This window comes from Rhinolophus hipposideros, assembly GCF_964194185.1.
Source record: "Rhinolophus hipposideros genome assembly, chromosome: 4".
Lineage (NCBI taxonomy): Eukaryota > Metazoa > Chordata > Mammalia > Chiroptera > Rhinolophidae > Rhinolophus > Rhinolophus hipposideros.
The window spans coordinates 21,127,340-21,150,938 of record NC_138050.1 but is presented as its reverse complement, the minus strand read 5'-3'; the positions used below and the strand labels follow the sequence as shown (position 1 = coordinate 21,150,938).

Sequence of the window (23,599 nt, the reverse complement as noted above, 5' to 3'; positions counted from 1 at the left end):
GGCCGTATTGTCTGTTGTCTTGGTGTGTTATACACTGTCGCTGGGACACCTCATCGCCCCCAAGTCTTCATTCTCAAACCTCCCTCAGATCTCAGTATTCAGCTGCCTGTTGGAATCTGTCTCTTGGGTGAGCATAAGGACTCAAAGTCAACTGTCTATATCCTGCCCATCAGGATTTAGCACAGCTTTCCTCTGTGCTCCCCTCACAGATTCTTTCCTTTTCTCTGCCTGACTGTGTCTGTGAATGGCACCGTCCCATGTCAGCTTCTGAGGCAGAGGCCTGGGCATTCTCTGTGACTCCTCCCCCTCCCTCATCCGCACGTCCTATGTCTGTCCTCTTGCTTCTAGCTCCACAGCCTCTGGTGGCCTCAGACACTGCCCCTCCCACTGCTCCCACACTTGTTCAGGCCACAGCTATCTTTTGTCTGAAGCACTGTAACAGTCTCCTCCTTGCGCTCCTGCTTCCAGCCTGGTCTCCTTCCACGTATTTTCCCACAGATCTGATTGTATTCGTCTGTAGTTGAAAACCTCCAGGTGATTTGCTGTTGTCCTTATACACATTCCTTAACACGCATGTGAGACTTGTCATGTGCCCCGTATGCCTCTCAGGCTCAGTCTCTTGTCCAGGTGCTCCTCCGTCATTCCAGCCGCCCCCACTGGCCATTCCCAGGAAGAGGCTCCCCTGCCTCCAGGCCTCTGCACACATCATCCCTGCCCCCAGGCAACTCTCTTCCTTTCCCTTCGCCTGGCTCCTTATCCATCAGGTCTTGGTTGAGGTGTCATGTCCCCAGAAGCCTTTCCTGTCCCCCAGGCCTGGCTTGGTCACCTCGGAGAGCTCTCGGTGACTGCAGTCCCGTGACAGGCGCTCAGACACTGACTAGTTGAAGGAATGAAATGACTGTCAACTGTTAAAGAAATAAATTGTGCAGGTGTGTATGCTGGCCATTAAAAGGCCTGCACAGCCTGGACCCCAATCTCCCACATTGAAGTTTTTTGTTTCTTATAATTGGGAAAGCAAAGTTACGAATTTTATCTAGTCCAGGGGCCATTCTAAGTGTTTTCTTTGTCTTTTTTAACTTGTGTGAGATGAGGAAAAAGACAGGTGAGGTAAACAGGCTGCTGGCAGAAACTCTTAAAGCTGAAGAAATGCAAGGGGAAAAACTTGTCTTAAGCGTATTCCCACACCTTGGGATTTTGGGGGCATTCGTTTCTGAGGAAGAAATGCTACAGGTAATTCACCAGAAGGAGCTACCTTGCCCCCCAAAAGGGCTCTTCACTTTAAATTAAGCTGTGTAGGATTAGAAAGATTGATTGACTCAGATCAAAGGGGAAATTCAAAGTTAGATTAAGCAGAGATTAGCATTAGTAATAGAAAGGTGCCCAAGTGGACATATGTGCCAAGTATCACCATATAAGCGAACAGTTTAAAGCTTCGTGGTTAGGTTATGGGGGAGGGGAGAGTCAGCCCATTAGCCCCCACAACCCCCTTTTCTGAAGTGAGCAGGTGTTCCTTCTCCTGACACAGGCTCCTCTTGCCAAGTGGAGACCTCTGTGGGATGATAAATTCCAGGTCATGCACACAGGCCTTAGGAGGGCGCTGTTGGAGCCTGGGTGTCTCCATCACTGGAAGACTAAAAAGAAGCAGAGTATTGTCAAGTTACAGTAGAGATCCTCCCCTTCTCCTTGTTCACTGCCCAGCCACCAGATTTACACATCTGTTCCCAGGGCTCAGGGCTTCAGTCTGATGTCCACTGTCCCTTAAAAGGTCTCTCCTTTTCAGTACTCCGTTTGTTTCATTATGGTCATTATTAAACTTACGTACACATACGAGTCTCCTTTTAGCTTCTAGGCTGTACACCTCACAAGATGAAGGCGCGATTTGTCCTGTTGGTAATCCCAGCCTAGCACAGTGCCTGTTACACAGAGGGCAGCCGATAGTGAAAACGTCCATTAGGTGGTTATGAAAGTCGCCAACATTCACGGGTCACTTTCTGTATGTCAGGCACTGTGCTAACCACTTGGGACACATGTCATCTCAGTTAATCCTGGGAACAAAACCGGCCTTGTAGAAAGGAGGACATTGTGGCTTCGAAGCAGGATTCGATCCAGATTGCACTGCTGCTCTGTGACGAGGGCTCTGAGCTCCCACGGTTAGGGCCCTATCTTCCTTGTTCCCTGCTGTGTCCCCAGCACCTGGTGCACACAGTGGCACACAGGCTCTTAGTCCGTCTCAGGCACATCGTCCGCCCTGTCGCCTGCACGTCTGCACTGCTGGAGCAGTGTGCCCTCACACCCTTGCAGGGAGGGGGCGCTGTGGTGGGCGGAGCTGGACTTGCAGAGTCAGACAGGCCTGGAGTCTGTCACTAGGCCGAGGACGTTCCTAATCGGTTTTTAAAAAGAAAGTACTGATATAAACGTACGAAACATCTGTCTGTGCAAGCTGATTCCTAAGTTTCATGCCTTCATACATAACAACATTTAAAGAAATGGGCATGCGTGTTCAATTTTGTGCCTTTCTAAGAAATATTCAGGTTTTTGCCAAATAGGCAACTATCACTTACTGTGCTCATAGGATTTTGGAAAGATTCAGTCAGACATAACAAAAATCTAGCACAGTCCCTGCATTCAGTACATGCCTGTTTTTCCTTCTCACACCACTAACGTGGCATCCTGTACATTCCTCTCTGGCTGTTTAAATGTAGCCTTTGTAGAATGAAAGGAAAGTGTAAAATAACCTCAGAGTTCTGCTTATTATCATATATGCCCGCTTTTCTGACTTTTTCACCATTTGTTCATGAGCCAGTGTTCTCTATACAAGTAAATGTATTTGGCCCATGTAATGCTTTTAGACGGGTGCTGCCAAGGCCGCCATGGTTCACCAGATGGCCTCCTTCGCATTTCCTCACTGTTCCTACTCTTTCGTCTCCCTCCTCCACTGTCTAACTATCTCTGTCTCTGTCTCTGTCTCTGTCTCCCTCTCTCTGTAGGACCATCCCCACCAGCATGCAATTACACATGTACACTTCACACTTTCCTATCGTAATCTACTCCCTCTTCTATTGCTGTTTCTCCCCTTTCACAGCAGAACTTCTTTTAAAAGTTGTCTTTAGCTGTTGTTTTTGTTTCCCCAATTCACATTCTCTCTTCAGCCCATTCCAGTTGAGCTTCTGCCTTCACCAGTTTTTGCAGTTGCTTTTGCCAAAGACACCGAGGAATTTCCATGGACCCAAATCCAGCCTTTGCATCTTTTTAGTCTACATTTCAACCTCTCACCAGCGTTTTTACCCTGTAATGTCCCTTTACAATTTTTTCTTTCTTTTTTATTAAGATGTAACTTACATTCACTGAAATGCACAAATTAATTCTAAGTGCAGAGTGTGATGCATTTTACACATTTGCATCTGTGTAACTACGTCTGCAGTACTTGGTAGGATGGGCTGGCTGCTCGCTCCTTTGGATCCTCGCTCTCCGTTTTCTCCGCGTCCCTGGCTGGCCATTTGCATCTCCCTTGTGGGCCTTTCTGCTCCTGCTCAACCTCCAAATATTGGCATGTTCCAGGGCTTAGTTCTAGGACTCTTTCTCTTTTCCAGTTACTCTTCTAGGTAAGCTCATAAAACAAATGAGCTTACAACAAATAAAACTATTTCATGTCTTTAAATGCGTCTCTATTTTGTCTGTTCCCAGGTAAGTACCTCGAGCTCTGACCTCTTCTCCCAGCTCCAGTTGTAGTTTAACTTCCTACCTAACATTTCTACATGGAAGTCGAATGGGTGGCTCAGACTCGGCAGGTGAAAGTGAAGATCTTCATTTCATCTTCTCTGCCCTCCCCCTGCCTCAGCTGCTTCTCCTTAGTTGTCTCCATCTCATGAATGATTTCTCATCTACCCAGTGGCTCACGCTGAAAATTTAGACCTCATCTTTGATCTTTCCTTATGCATTCAGTGCCTCTGCAGGCCTTAAGGACATCTTGGCTATGTTTCACTCCATCTCTAGCCACATTGCTGATGCCTTTTGCTTGGGGTGCTGCAGCAGCCTAAATCTTCCCTCAACTTGTGTTATTACCCCACCAGCCCATTCTCATGCAGCAGCCAGAGAGATGACTTGAACATGGGAACCAGATGATGTCACTTTCCCACTGAAATCCTTACTTTCAAAGCGCACACACTGCTCTGTGAGACCGAATGTGATCTGGATTCTGCGTGCTGCACTCATTTCCCTCCAGTCATGCTTGCCGGCTTCCCGTTTCTCAAAGGCACCCTCCCTGCCTGCCTTAGAGCCTTTGCATTAGCTGCTTTTTCTCCCTTGAATGGCCTTTCCCCGTAATTTGGCTCCTCTTGTCATCCAGATCTCAGCTCAAATGTCATCATCCAAGTGAGAGGACGTCTCATTTTTCTCCTCCTCCTTTCCAGCCTACCTAAAGAACCCCCCCCAGTCACATTCTCATCACAGCAGTTATTTAATAACTGGAACTATCTTGTTTGGTGTCTGTTTCCTCCATAGAATTTGTCTTCATGAGGGTAGAGACTTTGCTGTCCTGGTCTCACTATAGTCTCAGTGCCTAATACGGTGCCTAGCACTTAGTAGCTGCACAATACATATTGACTCAATCTCTAAATGACACATACAGTGAGTACTGCTGCTCAATGTAAAGCAAATATAGTGTAACCACTCCAACAGTGCGTCTAGAACCCGGCCTGGGTGACAGACCCAGAGGATGAGCTCCAGTGAGTGGCCATGTGTGTAATCTGAGTGGCATTTGTTGCAGAGAAGAGCAAGTGCCCATGGAGCTGGTGCAGCGGGGTGATGTCATCAAGGTTGTTCCCGGGGGAAAGTTCCCAGTGGATGGGAAAGTCCTGGAAGGCAGTTCCATGGCCGACGAGTCCCTCATCACAGGTTAGGTGACTTGTTTCTTGTTCCCTTTCGGGTGGGGATCAGCACAGTTGCTAGGTACCATGGACGCTGAACGGGGCTTAGCCCGTGATGGTCTGTCTCTCTTCTCTACCTCTAGGAGAAGCCATGCCTGTCACCAAGAAACCTGGAAGCACAGTGATTGCCGGGTCTATAAACGCACATGGCTCTGTGCTCATTAATGCCACCCACGTGGGCAACGACACCACTTTGGCTCAGATCGTGAAACTGGTGGAAGAGGCTCAGATGTCAAAGGTAATGAAGAAATTTTAAAAATGCTATCCCTTTAGGTTCCTCATTTTAGAACTCATTCCAAGAGTTCCATAGAATCAGGCGGAGTTGTCTGATTTGGGAGTTAATGAGGAAGCTGAGAGGCCCGGTCCTCGTCCATGCCTGTGGTGTTTCACTTCTTTGCAGATTGTAATTTCCCATGGTCTTTGTGTTTTATTTTTATAGGCACCCATTCAGCAACTGGCTGACCGGTTTAGTGGATATTTTGTCCCATTTATCATCATCATTTCAACTTTGACGTTGGTGGTATGGATTATAATCGGTTTTATCGATTTTGGTGTTGTTCAGAAATACTTTCCTGTAAGTTGAATGCTGTGGCTCTATGGTGGTTGTGTTTCAAATAGTCTATTACCGTTACTCCTTTCATGTCTTAGACATATTGGGCTTTCATTACTCATTACATTTTATTTGATTACTTCACTTATTGGCGGCAACATCTTAGCCAGGGTAGCACAATCAGTTACTCTACTTCTGCAGGTTTTTTTATTAAAGATGACCTTTGCTTTCTAGTTAGATAATTGCACAAAAACCCATTGGCTCTCAGTTAAAATGCTTAAAGCATTTATATGATGCAGTATTGTCCATTTGGGGGGTTATGAGTCACATACCATAGCAGATAGCTCACTTCTGATTTTGATGGCATGATAATATTAACAAATTATAAGAAAAATGTATTTTTTGTCCTCTGTGCACATAAATACCTTGCAACTTCCTAAGCAATGCTAATACTTTTTAGTAAATATTTTTTAAACATTGTATATGAGGCAAAGGAATATACATTTTTGAGCTTAAAAAGTGGATGAAGTACATTATCTTAAGAAATGTAGGTTTATCAAACTTTTTTAAAGATGGAAAAAAAAAACTTTTGTGCTTCAGAAATAAAAACTATAAACATCAGCGATTTGCAACAGGGAGTAACTGCTGCCCCCGGGGCGTTCGGCCATGTCTGGAGACATTTTTGGTTGTCACGACTGAGGAGGGGATGCTATGGCATCCAGTGAGTAGAGATCAGGGATGTTGCTAAACATCTGCAATGCACAGGACAGACCCCACAGCAACGAATTATCTGGCCCCAAATGTTAGTAGTGCTGAGGTTGAGAAACCTAAATGTACATTAAAAGCTAATGGCCCACTTAGAGTAGTACGGGATAGCTGTGCAGTCAGTAGAATAATGTTTTCCTTTGTTTTTTAAGATATGTCATACTTAGCCCAGTGGAGTGTGCATTTTACCTTAGAGTCATAGACTAAGAAACCGCAAATATGGAATGGATAATTTTTTTTCCTCTTAAAAAAATTTCAACCCATAACTAAAAGCACGTGCTATATTCTTCGGGTGGATATCATCCATTAAGATGCCATTTTTCTCCCTCAAATTTCCTATCTTAAAATGAAAAACGTCCAAGTTATACACTTTCTGACATCGAAGGAGATCTCAGTACTTATAAGAGTAACTTGTGACTGTATTCCTAGAATTTGCCAGTTGCTATTATGGCACCTGACTGCCTAAAATTTCTGATTTCGTCGGGAGCAGCTCATTAACATGTAGCTGTGGGAAAACTCAGTCCTAAACAAGTTGGAATCTGTGGCTTTCTGCTGTTTCCTGCCTTTCCATCTTACTTTGGCTTATTTTGTTTTTATCTGCAATATCAGGGAGGATGCTGGCAAATGAGGTACTGCATGTTCCTTTAAGATACTGTTATCACTGTGCTATATAAAAGTTATTGTAGGGACAGGGTTCATGTTAACTTCTAGAAGTCTACCCAGGCCCATCAGAATGCCACTTGTCATTTTGATAAGAATTACTGTCTTTTTTTTTCTTGTTTGTTTGTTTTTTAAAAAATCACACACACAAAAAACACATCATCTTTACCTCTAAGAATTGCATTATGTCTTAAACAACATGCCCCACTACCTAAATCCAACTGTTTCTGTGAAAATTAAATGACCCTTTAATAATATATCTTTTTTTAGAATCCTGCCTTTCAAAAATCAAAGAATAACATGTAGACAGAAGCTAAAGAGATTATGGTCTATATTCCTGCTTTGGAAAACATGCATTTACTGTAATTAAGTAAATGTAGTATCTCCTGATTGTACTCCAGAGACAGTAGCTATTTTGAAAAATAAACCAAGATAACTCAAGATGTCAGAATGCAAATAATAATACCAATATGTGCCACCAGGTAACTGGAAAGGAAACCCATGTTAGTAGTGCTGAGGTTGAGAAACCTCAACCTCAATCCAAAACCTGTTTGTTTTGGATTTATGAAGAAAACAATAGTGAAAAATAGAAGAAAGTAAAGATGGCTCCCAATCCCATTCCTAGAAGTAAAGATGGCTCCCAATCCCATTCCTAGAAGTAGCTGTTTTTCACACTTTGATGAACATCTTTCTAGTATTGTTGATAAAAAGCCTATACACACGACAAATACACACACACACACACACACCGGGGGTGCCAAAAAATATATATACAAGTGGACACTTTGGTCAACGTTGCTCAAGCAGTAGTTCACTGTAATCAGACGTGTCTGGACACTGATGGTAACCACTTTGAGCACCTCTTGTCATTGCAGAAGTCAAATGTGACTTGTATTCATCTTTTGTTATCGGTATTTATTGGGTATTACAATTTTAATAGTTTTTTTACTTTCTTACAATGTGTATACATTGTTTTGGCATCCTCTGTGTATATATATATATTAATATTATATAGATATGTATTATATATAATATATATGTTTAGATATATGTCATTTAATCCTTACAATATCCTGTGAGGTGGGTATTATTACCTGAATTTTGTGTGTGAGGAAGCTGAGACAAGGAGAGGTTCCATTCGTGTCACAGCCAGGATATGGATGGACCTGGTCTGTGCTCTTCCCCCGATCAGGGATTTTTATAGGACTCTCTGCTCTCCTAAGGTCTTTCCCTGAGGAAAGCTTGTAGGATCAGGTGAGAAACCTGGGACATGGAGCCGTAGAGTGAGCCATGTGATATCCCCAAGGCAGAGGGGAACACACCATGTTTCCTAAACCCCACTCCTCACCCTGTCTCCTGCCCCACTGCCTGCACTGGAGTGTTCTATGTGAATAGGATTCTGTGTGATTCCTCATCTCACGCTCCGCCTGCCTCTCTGCCCTCTTTTCAGACCCCCAGCAAGCATATCTCGCAGGCAGAGGTCATCATCCGCTTTGCGTTCCAGACGTCCATCACTGTGCTGTGCATCGCCTGCCCCTGCTCCCTGGGCCTGGCCACGCCCACGGCCGTCATGGTGGGCACCGGTGTGGCCGCCCAGAACGGCATCCTCATCAAGGGAGGCAAGCCCCTGGAGATGGCCCACAAGGTCGGCCCCACGCTGCTGTGCTCCCGCCGCCCTTGGGGTCTGGGCTGGGAGGATTCTGGAGCTGTTTTACACAATCTTTTTTTTTCTTCCTTTTTTTTTTTTAATTTGGAGAGGTCAAGTGAAAGTAGTATCTGTTTAAATTTCATATTAAGAGAAAAACCTGAGAGAGGCCTGGGGGTGGTAGCACTATTAATGAAGTAAAACAGGAAGTCAGGGTTGATAGAATGACAGCAGCAGCCAACAGTTATAGAATTAGATGCTTTATAAATATTAGTTGATTGAATCTCATCAACAATGCTGAGATGGTGCTTATTCCCATTTTACAGATGAGGGAACTGCAGCAGGAGGAGGTGAACTAACTTGCCCAAAGGCCTGCAGCCCGAGCGTGGCTGCTGCTGACTGGCTGAGCCCAGACCCGTGAGGACTGGTGCAAAGCTGCCATTGACCAAGTGGGACAAACTGGCTCCGGTGGTTACTTGTTATTATGTCCTTCCTTGAAGTTGGAGTGCAAGAGCTTTATTCTCAGTAGGCTTTTGCACTTATGCAGGCTGGAGAAAACCGTGCTTGGCTCAGCAGATAGCAGATAGCAGATAGCAGTGGACACAGCTGGGCCAGCTCCTGGCTCCTGATCTGACCAGAGTTGCTGTCCAAGAGATGGTGGCCTGCCATCTCCCATGACATTGGAGTGAGAGATTCTGTCTTAGCCTGGTTAAGGTTGAACCACAATGTGGATTTTTTTTTGACTGGGCAGAGAGGGAAACAGTATTTTTGCAGGGGGATTGGTTGAACCTTGGGATTGATTGCAGGCCATGATGTCACAGAATTTGCGGGAGTGTTATCTGCTTGAAGGAGGTTGAATGAAGTTCTGCCTCAAGATTGTGTGGATTCTGAAAGTCCCTTCCATCTGTATCTGGTCACCAAGATGTGGTTTTTTTGGCAGATAAATACTGTGATGTTTGACAAAACTGGCACCATTACCCACGGGGTCCCCAAGGTCATGCGCGTCCTCCTGCTCGTGGACACAGCCACTCTGCCCCTCAGGAAGGTTCTGGCTGTGGTGGGGACCGCGGAGGCCAGCAGCGAGCACCCGCTGGGCGTGGCTGTCACCAAATACTGCAAAGAGGTATGTAGTCCTGGCCATTGCTGGTCTTCTCACTCCTGCCGCCTCTGCTCTCTCCAGCTGGGCCAGAATCCCCGAGCTCCTTCCTTCGAGGAGGCCTTGGCTTGTATGGGCTGGAAAACTTCCTAGAGGCCCCCCTGGAGCAGGTGGACATATAGCTCACAGTAGCCAGTCCCTTGTCACATTTCCAGATTGTCACAAAATCAACTCAGTCATTTATTGAGCCTTTACTGAGCATCTGTACTTGGGACAACTAGTAAGATGTGAACTCTGCCCTCTGGGAGCTGATGGTCGGGTGGGGAAGACAGATGGTGTATAAATTCAGTACTTGATGAGCCCTTAGTGCAAAGGGATACAAAAATGAATGAGGTCTTGGGGTGAGAGAGGAAGAAATCCACTCAATCAGCGACATCTGAAGTGGAGAGGAACCAGCAGAAGTGAGCTCAAAGCCCAGTGGGTTCTTGGCACAGTTAAGGAGGAAGCATTCATCTTTTGCTCTCTCCAGATAAAAGGTCTTATTTAATTTTCTGTGTTTTCAATCTGAGTTTAGAGGCAGGAGGATGTGCCACAATATTCCCCTGAAAAAATTTAGATGGTCTGAGCAAATAACAATTATCAGTAAATATAGAAGGTGACATGGATGCCTCGAAAAAGCTGACAACTTGTCTTGGATGGGGAACCTTCCAGAAACATCATTTTCTGTTTTTGTCTTTAATGTAGGATTAGACAGACTGCCATTTCACCTCTCACCTTTCTGACGTTTCAGGGAGAATTCTGCTCACCCTCAGTCATCCTTCCTTTGCTGTTGTGTTAACCAAATAAAAACAGTCCCTCACTTTTTCCTCCTGCCACATCACCCCTCCCCATTCCAGGGTCTGTAAATGGGCAGTTCTCTCTTGATAGCCTCAAAATAGCTTTGTTACCACTTTCCTTTTGCATCATTTTAATGAAATTATTAGCAAAATGAAAATAATATCTTTACTCTCTTTGGCACCTTCACCCCCGCCCCCCTTACTCCGTCCTTAATTTGAGTTGTTTGGTGTGAATTGCCTTTCTCCTTTCTAGTCTGCAACCAGCCCAGTATTATGAAGCATCCACCTAAGTAGAGAGTTTAGGCCAAAATTAAATCAAACATTTAATTTTGTTCAATTTACTAGTTATAATGTCTGTGTCAGAGAAGAGAAAAAGAATTGCTGAATTAATAGTCCATCTCTTCACCTTTCCCTGCAATTCTACTTCCTATCCCTCCTTTTACTCTTAATTCCTGGTTGGTGCTGCTCTCTCTCCTACCCTCACTCTGTCTCTGGTCTCTCCTGCCTCTCTCTCAATTCACCCCACCTCCATCCCCCATTTTCTGGTTCTTTTCCCCACTTGCTTCCTTCACAGGAACTTGGAACAGAAGCCTTGGGATACTGCACTGACTTCCAGGCAGTACCAGGCTGTGGAATTGGCTGTAAAGTCAGCAACGTGGAAGGCATCCTGGCCCCCAGCAAGCACCTGAGCGAACAGGCCGCTCCCCTGAACGGGGTTGGCAGTGTTCCCGTGGAAACAGGTATCCCTGGCCTTTGTCTCTGCCACTCGGTCTGCCAGGGGTGGGTCCAGCAGGGATAAGTGGCGGTGTGCCAAACCACAGAGAGCACTGCCGCACGCACAGCCCTGGTTCTGCTGTGGGCTGGAGGGCCGTGCGCCTCCCTCCCCAGGAAAGCCTGCAGTTTCTCTGGTGTTCTTTGCCACGTCTGAATCTTGATGCCGATCGTAGAACAAAAGTAGTATATTACTTAAATCTATAGAGTATTGCTTATCTGCTCCATAAATTTGAGTCCTTTCTTTCCTATCCCAAGTTAGCCTTGCTTCTCATAAGCTACAAAGTAGACAGATGGGATTTCTATTTTGTTCTTCCTAAACAGGAAACCTCCCATGTTGTAGAACTCTGATGGGATATTTCATATTTACGGAGCTGGCAGCAGTCAGGGAAAGCAGATGGAAATGCTCTGCTCAAGCTGAGAAGGGACACTGCTTGGAGTGACAGCTGCATTTGAATAACAGCCTTATTCTAAGGATAGCTTGGTAGTCACCAGCATGAGTGTGGAAACCACGCCCCCCCCCCGCCCACACACACCAAAAAGGAAACTGTGTCTAGGGTTTTCTCTTTGGTATGTTGGTAGTTGAATCTTGACACAGATTTTATGGTTAGAAACTACCACCTGGCAGTTTAAAGCCCCAGAATGACCTTTCCTTTGAGCGTCCAGGAACCGGTCTGTATAATGACACCTGTTAGTGGCATATGTAGTTAGAAGGTGACAGGTGAAAAACTCACCTTGCTGGTTCACCTTGGGTCATCCATGCCAAGCAGTAATGAATCTAATCAGCACTTGCATGTGGTGCTGGAGAGAGAACCACGTGCTTCTCATCCCTACAGAAAAAGAAGCGGCAGATCCCTCTCAAGGCCAGTAGAGGGCACCACCTCGTGTTGGATGCGTCTGTGACATTCTCATGCCTGGAGCATGGGCCTTGCAACACCCGTTTTCATTCAGACCCACGTGTTCTACATATTAATTATACTTTTCCCCCTGGTCCTTTAAGGGTGATGTTCCGAGTGGTGCTTACTAAGTTATAGTTTCTCGGAACGGTTAAATGCTTATTTTGCTGTTATAAGGATTTCATAGCTTTTAGTAATTTCTCACAGTGAAATTGGACTATTTGGGAATAACCACAACTCTTCTGAACAGATGTGGGCCCCCAGACCTTCTCTGTGCTGATTGGAAACCGAGAATGGATGAGGCGCAACGGCTTAGCCATTTCCAGCGACATTAGTGACGCTATGACAGACCACGAGATGAAGGGCCAGACTGCCATCTTGGTGGCTATTGACGGTATGGCTCTGCTCACGCCTTCCGTCTGCTCTCTCAGAAATGACGTTGCTTGGAAACATCCGGCCATAATTAATTTCCTCCCTATTAATAAATAAAAAATACATCTTCCTTTCTATTAATTTCAGTTCTACTTTGTGAACTTGCCTTGCCATCTTTTTCACTTCATTCTCAGTCCTGAGGCCCTTTCTCGCTCTCTCTCTCCATCTTTACCCCAGAGCCAGCTCTGGCATTGGTCTCCTTGCTCTTGGAATTTCGGTATCTTCACCATCATTGTTTGCACCTGTCCAAGCTGGCAGTTTGAAGTCATCCTTCTCATTCATTCCTGCAGACAAAACAGTTCACTTTCCAAGGGGTTTAACTGCAGCATGCCTTTAAATAGTGAGATCCCTGCAACTTTTCTCAGAGCTTCTCAAGATTGCATGTGTCAAGATTGCATTAGTACTCCGTTGTATGTTGGACTTTACGTCTCAGATAGATTAGAATCTTTGTTAGTGTTACTTTGTTAGTATTAGTTTCTGCTAATAGAAATAAAACTATATGCAAATAAATAACAATTTGTGTTGCCGTATTTTGAATGCTCCAGGCAAATATGTCCTCTATCCCATTCTTTTTTTTTTCCTGCTCCCACCACCAGGCCTTGTCCTAAGTCCTTGTAAAGCCACAGTCCCCTCAGTTCTTCAGACCAGAATTGCCTGAACTAAAGGAGTCGTGCCCCCTTTCTGTGCTCCCATCACACCTCAGGCCTTGAAAGCCATCCTGCTTCAGTATCTAAGAGATTCACAGAAAAAAAGAAAAATTCTATGCAAGTGTGTTTTGTAGGAAGAGGAAAGAAAAGGAAGGATTGATTTTTCTAGCTGTTTGTATATTCACCATTTTCTAAGTAGCATTTGTTGTATTTGTTATATTTCTCATATTTTAATAGATAACATGTATTGCGTTATGAGCCAGGCACTGTGCAAAGTGATAGCTGTGCCTTGTAGAGAAGTTGGAAAATTCTAGAGCTATAAAGAAGAAAATGGAGTCACTTGACATTTTGATAGTCCTTCCAGATTTCTCTTTGCATTTGTCAATGTATTACATTTTAAAAAACAAATCAAAACCACAGTTTGTTATACAGTTGGGTGTTTTGTTTTCTGCATGTAATGACGTCCCCATTCATGACGTCGGATCTGCTCCCCGGGCCGTCCTGTGGCCCGCTGCTGTGCACTTACTGCGGTGTCTCCCTCAGGGGTCCTCTGTGGGATGTTCGCCGTCGCAGATGCCGTCAAGCAGGAGGCCGCCCTGGCTGTGCACACGCTGGAGAGCATGGGTGTGGACGTGGTTCTGATCACGGGCGACAACCGCAAGACAGCCAGAGCCATTGCTGCCCAGGTATGGGCCGGGTTCAGGATCCGGGGCCGTCGTCTCACTTTCAAATTAAACTGATTTTAAGCTTGCAGAAGCAGAAGAAAAAGTAAGTGCCCCTGCATTCAGGGCTCAGCTTTTCTTCTGCGCTGTCCCCCTCACTGGGTACTTTCCGTCCCTGTGCTCTGATCTGCTCCGAGCCATGCAGCATCCCACAGGGGACCACCATGCTGCCACAACAAAGATCATATCTCTGGGACCTGCAGCTGTGCTCATGCTTAACCGGCTACAACCCTGGAAAAGCAATGCATCCATCATTTTCTGTTTCCCAGGCTTTGCAATGAAAAAAAAAAAGATGTGTTGAGTATCCCCCTTCCTGGTTCAGACTTGTTCATCCATTCAGCAAGCACTTGTTAAGCACCACACATGTGATGGGCAGGCTGCAGAGAGGGGTGAAGAGGGCACCTGCCCTGAGGAGCTCACGGTCCTGTGGGGAGGGTGGCCCAGGGACTGTGTATAAATTGAGTGCTTGGTGCTCCAACAGAAGAGAGCACTGGACACATGGGAGTCACCAACTTACCCTCCAGCCTGGCAGGGGCCGGGGATGCCTTTCCAGGGGAGAGAGGATGTTTGAGCCACAAGTGGTCCGATGAAGAAGTGGGGGAGGGATGAGGGACGGCAAGCTGACCTTGCCAGCACACAGCAGGCAGCTCAGTGAGTTGGGGAGCACAGGGAGCTGAATGGTACAGCACAGGCCCATGGGAGCCCCGAGGCAGGGAGCTGCAGACGGGCAGAGCCCTGATCTAAGGGGTCCTTGGGAGGCAGACTGAGGAGTTTAGATGTTATCCTGAGGGAACTGGGGTCCATTGGAGGACTTTAAGCAGGAGGGTAAAGTGACTGAATGATTATTGATTTGGAGATACACTGGGACAGCACAGGAAGAAGAGAATGGGAGGCGGGGATGTGGGCAAGGAGCCCAGAGAGGGCCCCAAACCACTGCCAGGCCTTGCGATAAGAGCAGAGGATAACTTTGCCATGTGACCTGGAGCCTGTCCGGCTTGATGACTGGCCCTGGAGGCTGAGGGGGGTGGGGGTGGGGCAGGATGACTGGGGTTTCTGCTGCTGTTCCTGTCCTTTGTCAGCACCCGGTCTTGTCATGTATTTGTTTCTGACAGTTGTTTCTCTTTCCTTTTAGGTCGGCATCAACAAAGTCTTTGCCGAGGTGCTGCCTTCTCACAAGGTGGCCAAGGTCCAGGAGCTCCAGAAGGAAGGGAAGAAAGTAGCCATGGTGGGAGACGGGGTTAACGACTCCCCGGCCTTGGCCCGGGCCGACGTGGGCATCGCCATTGGAACAGGCACAGACGTCGCCATCGAGGCGGCTGACATTGTTCTCATCAGAGTGAGCTTTCTGTCTCCTCCTCCCCCGTCCCGGCAGTGGGAGAGGTCAGGGCTGTGGGGCCCCGCTCCTGGCTCACCAAGTGTTCCTCTGCTACAGAATGACTTGCTCGATGTGGTCACTGGCATTCACCTCTCCAAGAGGACTGTCTGGAGAATACGGCTCAACCTGGTGCTGGCGCTGATTTATAACATGGTTGGGATACCCATCGCAGCAGGTAGGTTGCTGTGACGCCAGCTGTCTGCCCGCTGGCAGGATGCTTCACTGTGTGCTATGGCCCTATCTTCTGAACCATGTATTAAGACATACGGTCCGAAAAACAATCATTAGGAACAGGTAGGGGGCACCTGCGACATGCTAGGGCACAGTGATTGATGTTTGAGAACCTTATCTTAAAACGTCATGGCGCCTCACTTACCCAGTCTCACAGAAATTATCATGGAAAGAGAGAGATCTTTTCCACTTTATAACTCCTTCCTTCCCTGCTGAGTATAGTTACCAGGTAGGGCAAAGTTTCAGACACTTCCGCAAGGAAAGGCTCCAACATGGGCTGAGACCTAAAGTTTTTAAACACGACTTCCCCCCCCCCCCCCGGCTCCCTGTTGTGCATGAGCCATTAATGGGGACTCATGTCACGGATTAGGGTTACCTGTCTGCCGTGGTCTCTTGGGTCACCTGGGCCAGGCAGATGTACCTTCTGTTTGCAGAACTGGCTCGAGCTGGTTCCTGCTGTGTTGGTGCCTCTGCCCCAAGTCTTTTTCCAGACGTGGACACGTTCTCCTGGCTCTGTCCTCGGGCCTGGCTCTTACTGCCCTTTAAAAAGGTGTTTTGAGCCCTCAGGGGAGACAATCCATGGTGACAGGCCTGTGGTCACCAGCATGTGTTGTCTGAGCACTCACCATCTCCGCAGTGCCTCCGGAAGCTGGCTCCCCGTGCCTTGCTGCTGCCCCTCAGGTTCCTGACATTCCCTGCTCCCCTGGAGTGTCTCCTGAAATGGGTGACGCTGCTGTGGATGGGCCCAGGAAGGTCAGGGCGGAGGGAGACGGAGACCCCAGTCCCCTGATACTGCCCCCGCTGCCTGCCTCAGAGGCCCGCGGGCACATGGGCTTCTGAGCCACGCTGAGGAGCATCTCATGGTGGGCCCTCTCCTTGCTCTCTCCTCTGGGCTGCAGTGCGAATGTTGTCCTCCCCTTGGCAGGTGTCTTCATGCCCTTTGGGATCGTGCTGCAGCCATGGATGGGCTCGGCGGCCATGGCAGCTTCCTCCGTGTCTGTGGTTCTCTCCTCTTTGCAGCTCAAGTGGTGAGTCCCCACGTGGCGGGAGCACAGGCTGCAGGCGGCATTCGCTAGGCCCTTTTCTCTGCACGCATGGGGCAGACTTGGGCTGGCCGGTGCTCCTCCTGGGCTAGCTGTGGGTGTGTTCCTGATTCACTCACCAAAGGCAAAGACCGAAGGGACAGCCCTGAGTGGAGCCAAGTGTGTGTGTGCCTGACGATTTACCATGAGATTATTAACTTACCACCTAACAGGCATCACGTGCTGGGCCGTTCTAGTTATTCTGCCCAAGGGCTGCTTATGTAAATGCCGCCATGTGCCACCTAACCGCAGTGATGCCGGTGCTACTGAGAAAGGCGGCGTGGGGATTTCATCGCCGTGAGCATCACGGAGCGCACTCACGCAAACCCAGGTGGCCCAGCCTGCTGCGCACCTCGGCTACGTGGTATGGCCTGTTGCTCCTGGACTACAAACCTGGGCAGCATGTTACTGTACACCGTGAGATTAAATAAGCACACGAGAAAACGATGCAGCTAAGACACGTGGTAAACACCAGCTTTATGAGGCCGCTGCCAGTGTAACGCAGCGTAGTGTTTTACAGCAGACTTTATCGTAAGTAGAAAGAATACACTCGTAACAATAAAAGGTATAGTATATAGTAAATATATAAACCATTAACAGTAGTTTATTCATTATCAAGTATTATGTACTGCACATAACTGTGAGCGCTGCACTTATTAGACTGGCAGACCAGCATCACCACAGACACGGGAGCAACGCATTAGCCGACGTTAGGACTGTGCCAGCATCACTAGGTGACAGGAGCCTTTCAGCTTCGTTAGAGTCTTACGGGGCCTCCGTGAAACATGGTCATGTGGCTCATGACTGTACGTAGACATGGGATCCCTGTGTATTGACATTTTCCCTTTTTTAAAATAGATGTTTATTTACTTATGCTTTCATTTAGCAAAAATGAATGACAGCCTACGATGTGCCAGGCACTTGGATAGGACGTTTCTAAATGGGGCAAACTGTACCTGAACCCTCGGAGGTTGATACTCATGTTACCGAAAGACTTGAAGAAAAGGCCTTCAATCAGGCTTCAGAAAAAAAGTCTGTGTCCAGAGTAGTCTAAATGCTCTTGGATTCTTGCTTTGCAGCTATAAGAAGCCCGACCTGGAGAGGTACACAGCCCAGGCCCAGGGCCGCATGAAGCCCCTGTCGGAGTCCCAGGTCAGCGTGCACGTCGGCTTGGACGACCGGCGGCGGGACTCCCCCAGAGCCACGCCCTGGGACCAGGTCAGCTACATCAGCCAGGTGTCTCTGTCCTCCCTGAAGTCTGACAAGCTGTCGCGGCACAGTGCCACAGCTGACAACAGTGGGGACAAGTGGTCTTTGCTCCTGAATGACAGAGACGAGGAGCAGTGTATCTGAAAGCTCCAGGCCGATGCAGAGCCAGGGCCCATCTCCCAGCTGAGCAGCACCTCGAGCCCCACAGGGGCAGCTCCAGCAGCCAGCAGCAGGATGGGCAAAGCTTTTGGGGACTTCCATTCCCTGGACATTCTAGATCATTCCTCCCTGCAGCATGTGGCCTTGTCCCCATGCGGCTTCCGGGTAGGACCACCCTGCCTGGATCCCACAGGCGAGGCTGAGACCTCAGCCATGCTGTTGGCGTGGGCTTCTTGGAAACCTTGCTGGACTCTAGCCAGCCTCCTCAAACCTCTGCTTTAGGGTTTGAGATGACGACTTGTGAATGAGGAAACTCTCATCAGGACCAAAACCTCAGCTGGGCCTTTGCATAGGACACATGCAAAACCTCGGTGTCGTCCTGTTTTTTACGATGACCACATGCGTCACGTACCTGCGACCACAGTTTACCTCAAGTGCACTGTTAGTTTCTGCTGGTCCAATCTCTTCCTTTTCTGTCCTTGACACTGGGGGCGCGGCACCCCCATCCTCTGTCAGGTCAGGACGACTCATCCTCGCGGTCCCGGCTGCTGCTCTCAGGTGCTTCTCCAGTCGCAGACACGGGTGTGCGCTTCTGCCTGAATCTCCTCACTACACGCCCGGCCAGAGAGCTTGTCAGGCTTCTCTTCAAGTGGAGGAGAGTTCTTTCTTGCTTTCGAGACCCTTCTCCACAGTCATGGCTTCTCACCCCACCGACTCTGGCTGCTCAGCTGGAGTAAGGGTCTCAGAGCCTGAGACTTGAGAAATCCTGCTTCCTGTGGGGTTCAGATGCCTGGGACCCAGGGAGGCCTGTGGTGCTTGAAGCAGGTGTCCTGTGGGGAGGCTCGTGCGTGCAGAATCCTCCTTCGCGGTTCCGGGCGCTTGGATTACATGGTCTGCTGTGTGAATGGAGTTCCACATAGAATTCAAGTCAGCGGTGCCCCTGGCATTGTGCACCTCCAAGGAAAGCAATAATACCCAAATTAGAGGAAATCACAGTACTTTTCACGGATTTCCATTTCTGCACGTTGAGTTGGTGTCGTAGGAAAGGGGTGACTACAATTTCCCAAAGGGAAGTCTGTTTCTAACTTTCAGTGGCTCTTTATGATTGTATGACATTGGAGGGGCAGGAGTGTGGCTAGTTTTAGACTCCGAAGTTTGTGTTGATTGACAGACCTCATGAGAATAGACTAGTAAAATTAGAATCTTAGAATAGGCAGAGCAAAGCCTATTCTAAATCCTAAGGTGAATCCCTTGACACACACAAAATAATTTTATTTATCGAGTGTGTTATTTTCCAAGGCAATGTAAGCAAGCTTTTATAAGTTATCTCTAATCCTCCCAACAAAATAGATATTATTATCCACTTTTCACAAGTGGGAAGAGGCTCAGAAAGGCTAAGTATACTGCCCAGGATCCCACAGCCAGTATACATGCCAGAACAGGGGTCTGAATCCATGTCTGTTGGCTCTGAAGTCTTTCTTTATCTCGGCTCCACTTTGAATATTTTGCTTGATAAGAATGTACAAGATTCAAATATACAGTGATGGAAGGAGAACTGACTCTGGGTGGTGAACACACAATGGAATTTATGGATGATGTAATACAGAATTGTATACCTGAAATCTATGTAACTTTACTAACAGTTGTCGCCCTAATAAACTTTAATTTTTTAGAAAAAGAACGTACAAGGAAAAGCCCCTTGCTCCTGGAAGAACAGATCTGTCAGGTGGTGTGTTTTTTGTATCAACTTGGAATGAGATTTGATCATAAGGTCATCTCACTTGATGACCTCATGATCAAGTTCATTTCCCTTGGATGGTTCATTTTCACTTTTGCATATGATTTGGTTTTTGCTGGGTCTTATCCTCTAAAATCCAAGTGCAGGGTTCTGTTTTTATTGTTGTCAATTTTCCTTTTCCTCCCAGCACTTTCCTGCCATGTGTCCTCTTTATTCTTTGCTGTGCTTGGGGAATATTTCTTGTTTTCTAACTAGGCTAATCATCTAAAGAATCTAATTGTATTGATTTTTTCAAAAAGCTTTTAGGACCGTAAATATCATGTTTATATAGACAGAAAGATATTTATATAATTGTACAGAAAATTACCTGTTAGATGTTCAAAGTGCAGGAATTTTTTTTGGTCAGATAAGAACCATTTTTACTTCAAAAACTATGAGTGCTGTATTAGAATAAAGTTTCTTTTTCATCAAAAATGTGGTTTTGGCTGGTCGTGTCCGAGTGAGGAGTGTGGTGGGGCCGGAGCAGTGCCGTCCTCAGTGAGAAACATGAGGGGCTGGCTTTGCTCTCGGTGACTTTTCCGGGGAGAGAGGGATGGTTTCTTTCTTTTTTTTTTTTTTTGGAAGATTTTTATTAAAAATATAGTTAACATACAATATTATGTCAGTTTCGGTTGTACACCAGAGTTACTCAACATTTATATACCTCAAGAAGTGATGCCCATGATAAGTCCACCGCCATCTGACACCGCACCACATTATCACAATGGTATTGACTATATTCCCCATGCTGTACATTACATCCCCGTGACTTATTGGTTTTATACCTGGAAATTTGAACCTGTTTACCTTTTTCCCCCATTTTTAAAATTGTTCAATTACAGTTGAATTCAATATTATTTCATATGAATTTCAGGTGTATAGCCTAGTGTCAGACATTTATATGATTTAAGAAATAATCCCTCTGACTAGTCTAGTACCCACCTGGCACGATACATAGTTATTAACCATATTATTATGTTCCCTATGCTTTACGTTCCCATGACTATTTTGTAACTACCTGTTTGTACTTGTTAATCCCTTCACATTTTCACCCTGCTCCCCAACCCCCTTCCCTTTTATCACCCCAATAAATCTAGTACCCATCTGACACCATACGTAGTTATTACAAATTTATTGACTGTAATCCTAATGTTGTATGCTACGTCCCCATGACTACTTTATGGCAAGCAATTTGTACTTCTTAATTCCTTTTTTAACCCATCACCACCAGCCCCCCTCCTATCTGGCAACTATCAAAATGTTCTCTGTATCTATGAGTCTGCTTCTGTTTTGTTTGTTTATTTTGTTCTTTAGATTCCACATATAAAGAAAATCACATTGCATCTGTCTTTTAGTGTCTGACACTCCACACAGGACAATAATTCCAGGTCCACCCATGCCGCCGCAGATGGCAAGACCCATTCTCTTCCCTGGCCGAGCAATATTCCCTTGTATATATGTACCACCTCTTCTTTATCCATTCATCCATTCAGGGACACCCAGGCTGCCTCCACATCTTGGCCATTGTAAACAGTGCTGCAACGAACATATGGATGTACACGTCCCCTCGAAGTAGCATTTTGGGTTTCTTTGGATAAACACTCAGAAGTGGGATTACTGGGTGCTTTTTTGTCTCTTGTTATAGCCTTTGCTTTAAAGTCTACTTTGTCTGGGATAAGTATTGCTACCACAATTTTTTTGTTTTTTTTTTTGTTGTTGTTTTTTTCTATTTTCATGAAATAACTTTCTCCATTCCTTTACTTTCCATCTGTGTGTGTCTCAATCTGAAGTGAGTCTCTTGTAGGCAGCATATGTAAGGGTTTTGTTTTCTTACCATTCAGCCACCCTCTTTTTTTTTTTAAAGAGTTTATTGGGGAAGGGGAACAGGACTTTATTGGGGAACAGTGTGTACTTCCAGGACTTTTTTCCAAGTCAAGTTGTTGTCCTTTCAATCTTAGTTGTGGAGGGTGCAGCTCAGCTCCAGGTCCAGTTGCCGTTTTCTAGTTTCAGGGGGCGCAGCCCACGATCCGTTGTGGGAGTCGAACCGGCAACCTTGCGGTTGAGAGGACGCGCTCCAACCAACTGAGCCATCTGGGAGGCAGCTTAGCTCAAGGTGCCGTGTTCAATCTTAGTTGCAGGGGGCGGAGCCCACCACCACTTGCGTGACTCGAGGAGTTGAACTGGCAACCTTGTGGTTGAGAGCCCACTGGGCCATGTGGGAATCGAACCGGCAGCCTTTGGAGTTAGGAGCATGGGAGTTAGGAGCATGGAGCTCTAACCGCCTGCCTGAGCCACCGGGCCGGCCCACCCTGTTTTTGATTAGAGCATTTAATCCACTTACATTGAAAGCAATTGTTGATAAATATATAGTTATTGCCATTTTACTATTTATATTTTTTATCTTTTTTTCCCTATCTTAAGTCCCTTTTACATGTCTTGTCATACTGATTTGGTGCTGATGAACTCCTTAAGCTTTTCTTGTCTGGGAAGCTCTTTATCTGTCCTTCAGTTTTACATGATACCTTTGTTCGGTAGAGTAATCTTGGTCGTAAGTCCTTGCTTTACAGCACGTGGAATATTTTCTGCCAATACCTTCTGGCCTGCAAAGTTTCTGTTGAGAAATCGCCTGACAGTCTAATGGGAACTCCCTTGTAGGTAACTAACTGCTTTTCTTTTGCTGCTTTTAAGATTCTCTCCCTGTTTTTAACCTTTGGCCCTTTAATTATGATGTGTCTTGGAATGGGCCTGCTTGGGTTCATCTTTTTTGGGTCTCTCTGCGCTTCCTGGGCTTGTATGTTTATTTTCTTCACCAGGTTAGAAAAATGTTCTGTCATTTCAAATAGAATCTCAATCTCTTGCTTTCTCTCTTCTTCTGGTACCCCTATGATGTGAATTTTGGTACGCTTGATGTTGTCCCAGAGGTCTCTTAAACTATCTTTTTTTTTTTTTTTTTTGGATCCTTTTTCTTTTTGCTGTTCTGACTAGGTGTTTTCTGCTACTTTGTCTTCCAAATCACTCATTCAATCCTCTGCTTCATCTAGTCTGCTGGTGATTCCTTTTAGTGCATTCTTCATTTCAGTTATTGTATTCTTCACTTCTGACTGGTTCTTTTATGGTTTCTATTCCTTATTATCTCTTTGTTGAAGTTCTCACCAAGTTCCTTGACCATTCTTATATCCATTGTTTTAAACTCTGTATCTGGTAGGTTGCTTGCTTCCATTTTGCTTAGTTGTTTTTCTGGAGTTTTCTCCTGTTCTTTTATTTGGGACATATTTCTTTGTTTTCTCATTTCAGCTGCTTCTCTGTGTTTGTTTCTATGTATTAGGTAAATCTGCTATGTCTCCCAGTCTTGCTGGGTTGCCTTATGTAGTAGATGCCCTGTGGGGCCCGATGCCAGAGACACCCTGGTCACCTGTGCTTAGTGCTCCAGGAGTGTCCCTTATGTGGGTTGTGTATGCCCTCTTGTTATAGTTGAGCCTTGATTGCTGTTGGCATGTCAGTGGGTGGTATTGACCCTCAGGCTGACTGGCTGTGGGTTTTAGCCACGTCCATAGCTTATGGGCTGCTGTGCAGGGTGCTTACCCCATGGAGCGGAATTCGCCCCAGTGGGATCTGGTGCCTGTTGAAACTGCCCTTTGTATGTGCTGCTTTATGGGGCTAATTGGGTGGTGCCGTCTGAAGCCAACCTCCAAGTATGTTGGTTCTGGGGCCTTTTGGGAGGCTCCGGTGCAGGCTCAGGTCACTTACTGCCTGTGACTAGCTGAGGAATACCTGGTAGGAGCTACCAAGAAATCCATGGTTGGTCGCTGCCTCTGCTGAAC

The 23,599-nt window shown here is 46.4% G+C and overlaps 1 protein-coding gene across 1 annotated transcript in view; it reads left to right on the top strand.

Annotated features, from left to right (window-relative positions):
• ATP7B (ATPase copper transporting beta) overlaps window positions 1–20,208 on the top strand; it is a 91,784-nt gene extending 71,576 nt beyond the window's left edge. Inside the window, exons 11-22 of the mRNA XM_081045389.1 lie at window positions 4,766–4,893; window positions 5,009–5,163; window positions 5,365–5,445; window positions 8,351–8,545; window positions 9,486–9,668; window positions 11,052–11,217; window positions 12,395–12,538; window positions 13,767–13,909; window positions 15,078–15,281; window positions 15,378–15,495; window positions 16,477–16,579; window positions 17,713–20,208. Of these exons, the coding sequence (XP_080901515.1) occupies window positions 4,766–4,893; window positions 5,009–5,163; window positions 5,365–5,445; window positions 8,351–8,545; window positions 9,486–9,668; window positions 11,052–11,217; window positions 12,395–12,538; window positions 13,767–13,909; window positions 15,078–15,281; window positions 15,378–15,495; window positions 16,477–16,579; window positions 17,713–17,986 (1,894 nt within the window). The 3' untranslated portion in view covers window positions 17,987–20,208. The remainder of the gene's footprint in view (window positions 1–4,765; window positions 4,894–5,008; window positions 5,164–5,364; window positions 5,446–8,350; window positions 8,546–9,485; window positions 9,669–11,051; window positions 11,218–12,394; window positions 12,539–13,766; window positions 13,910–15,077; window positions 15,282–15,377; window positions 15,496–16,476; window positions 16,580–17,712) is intronic.
• Window positions 20,209–23,599: the final 3,391 nt, after the last annotated feature.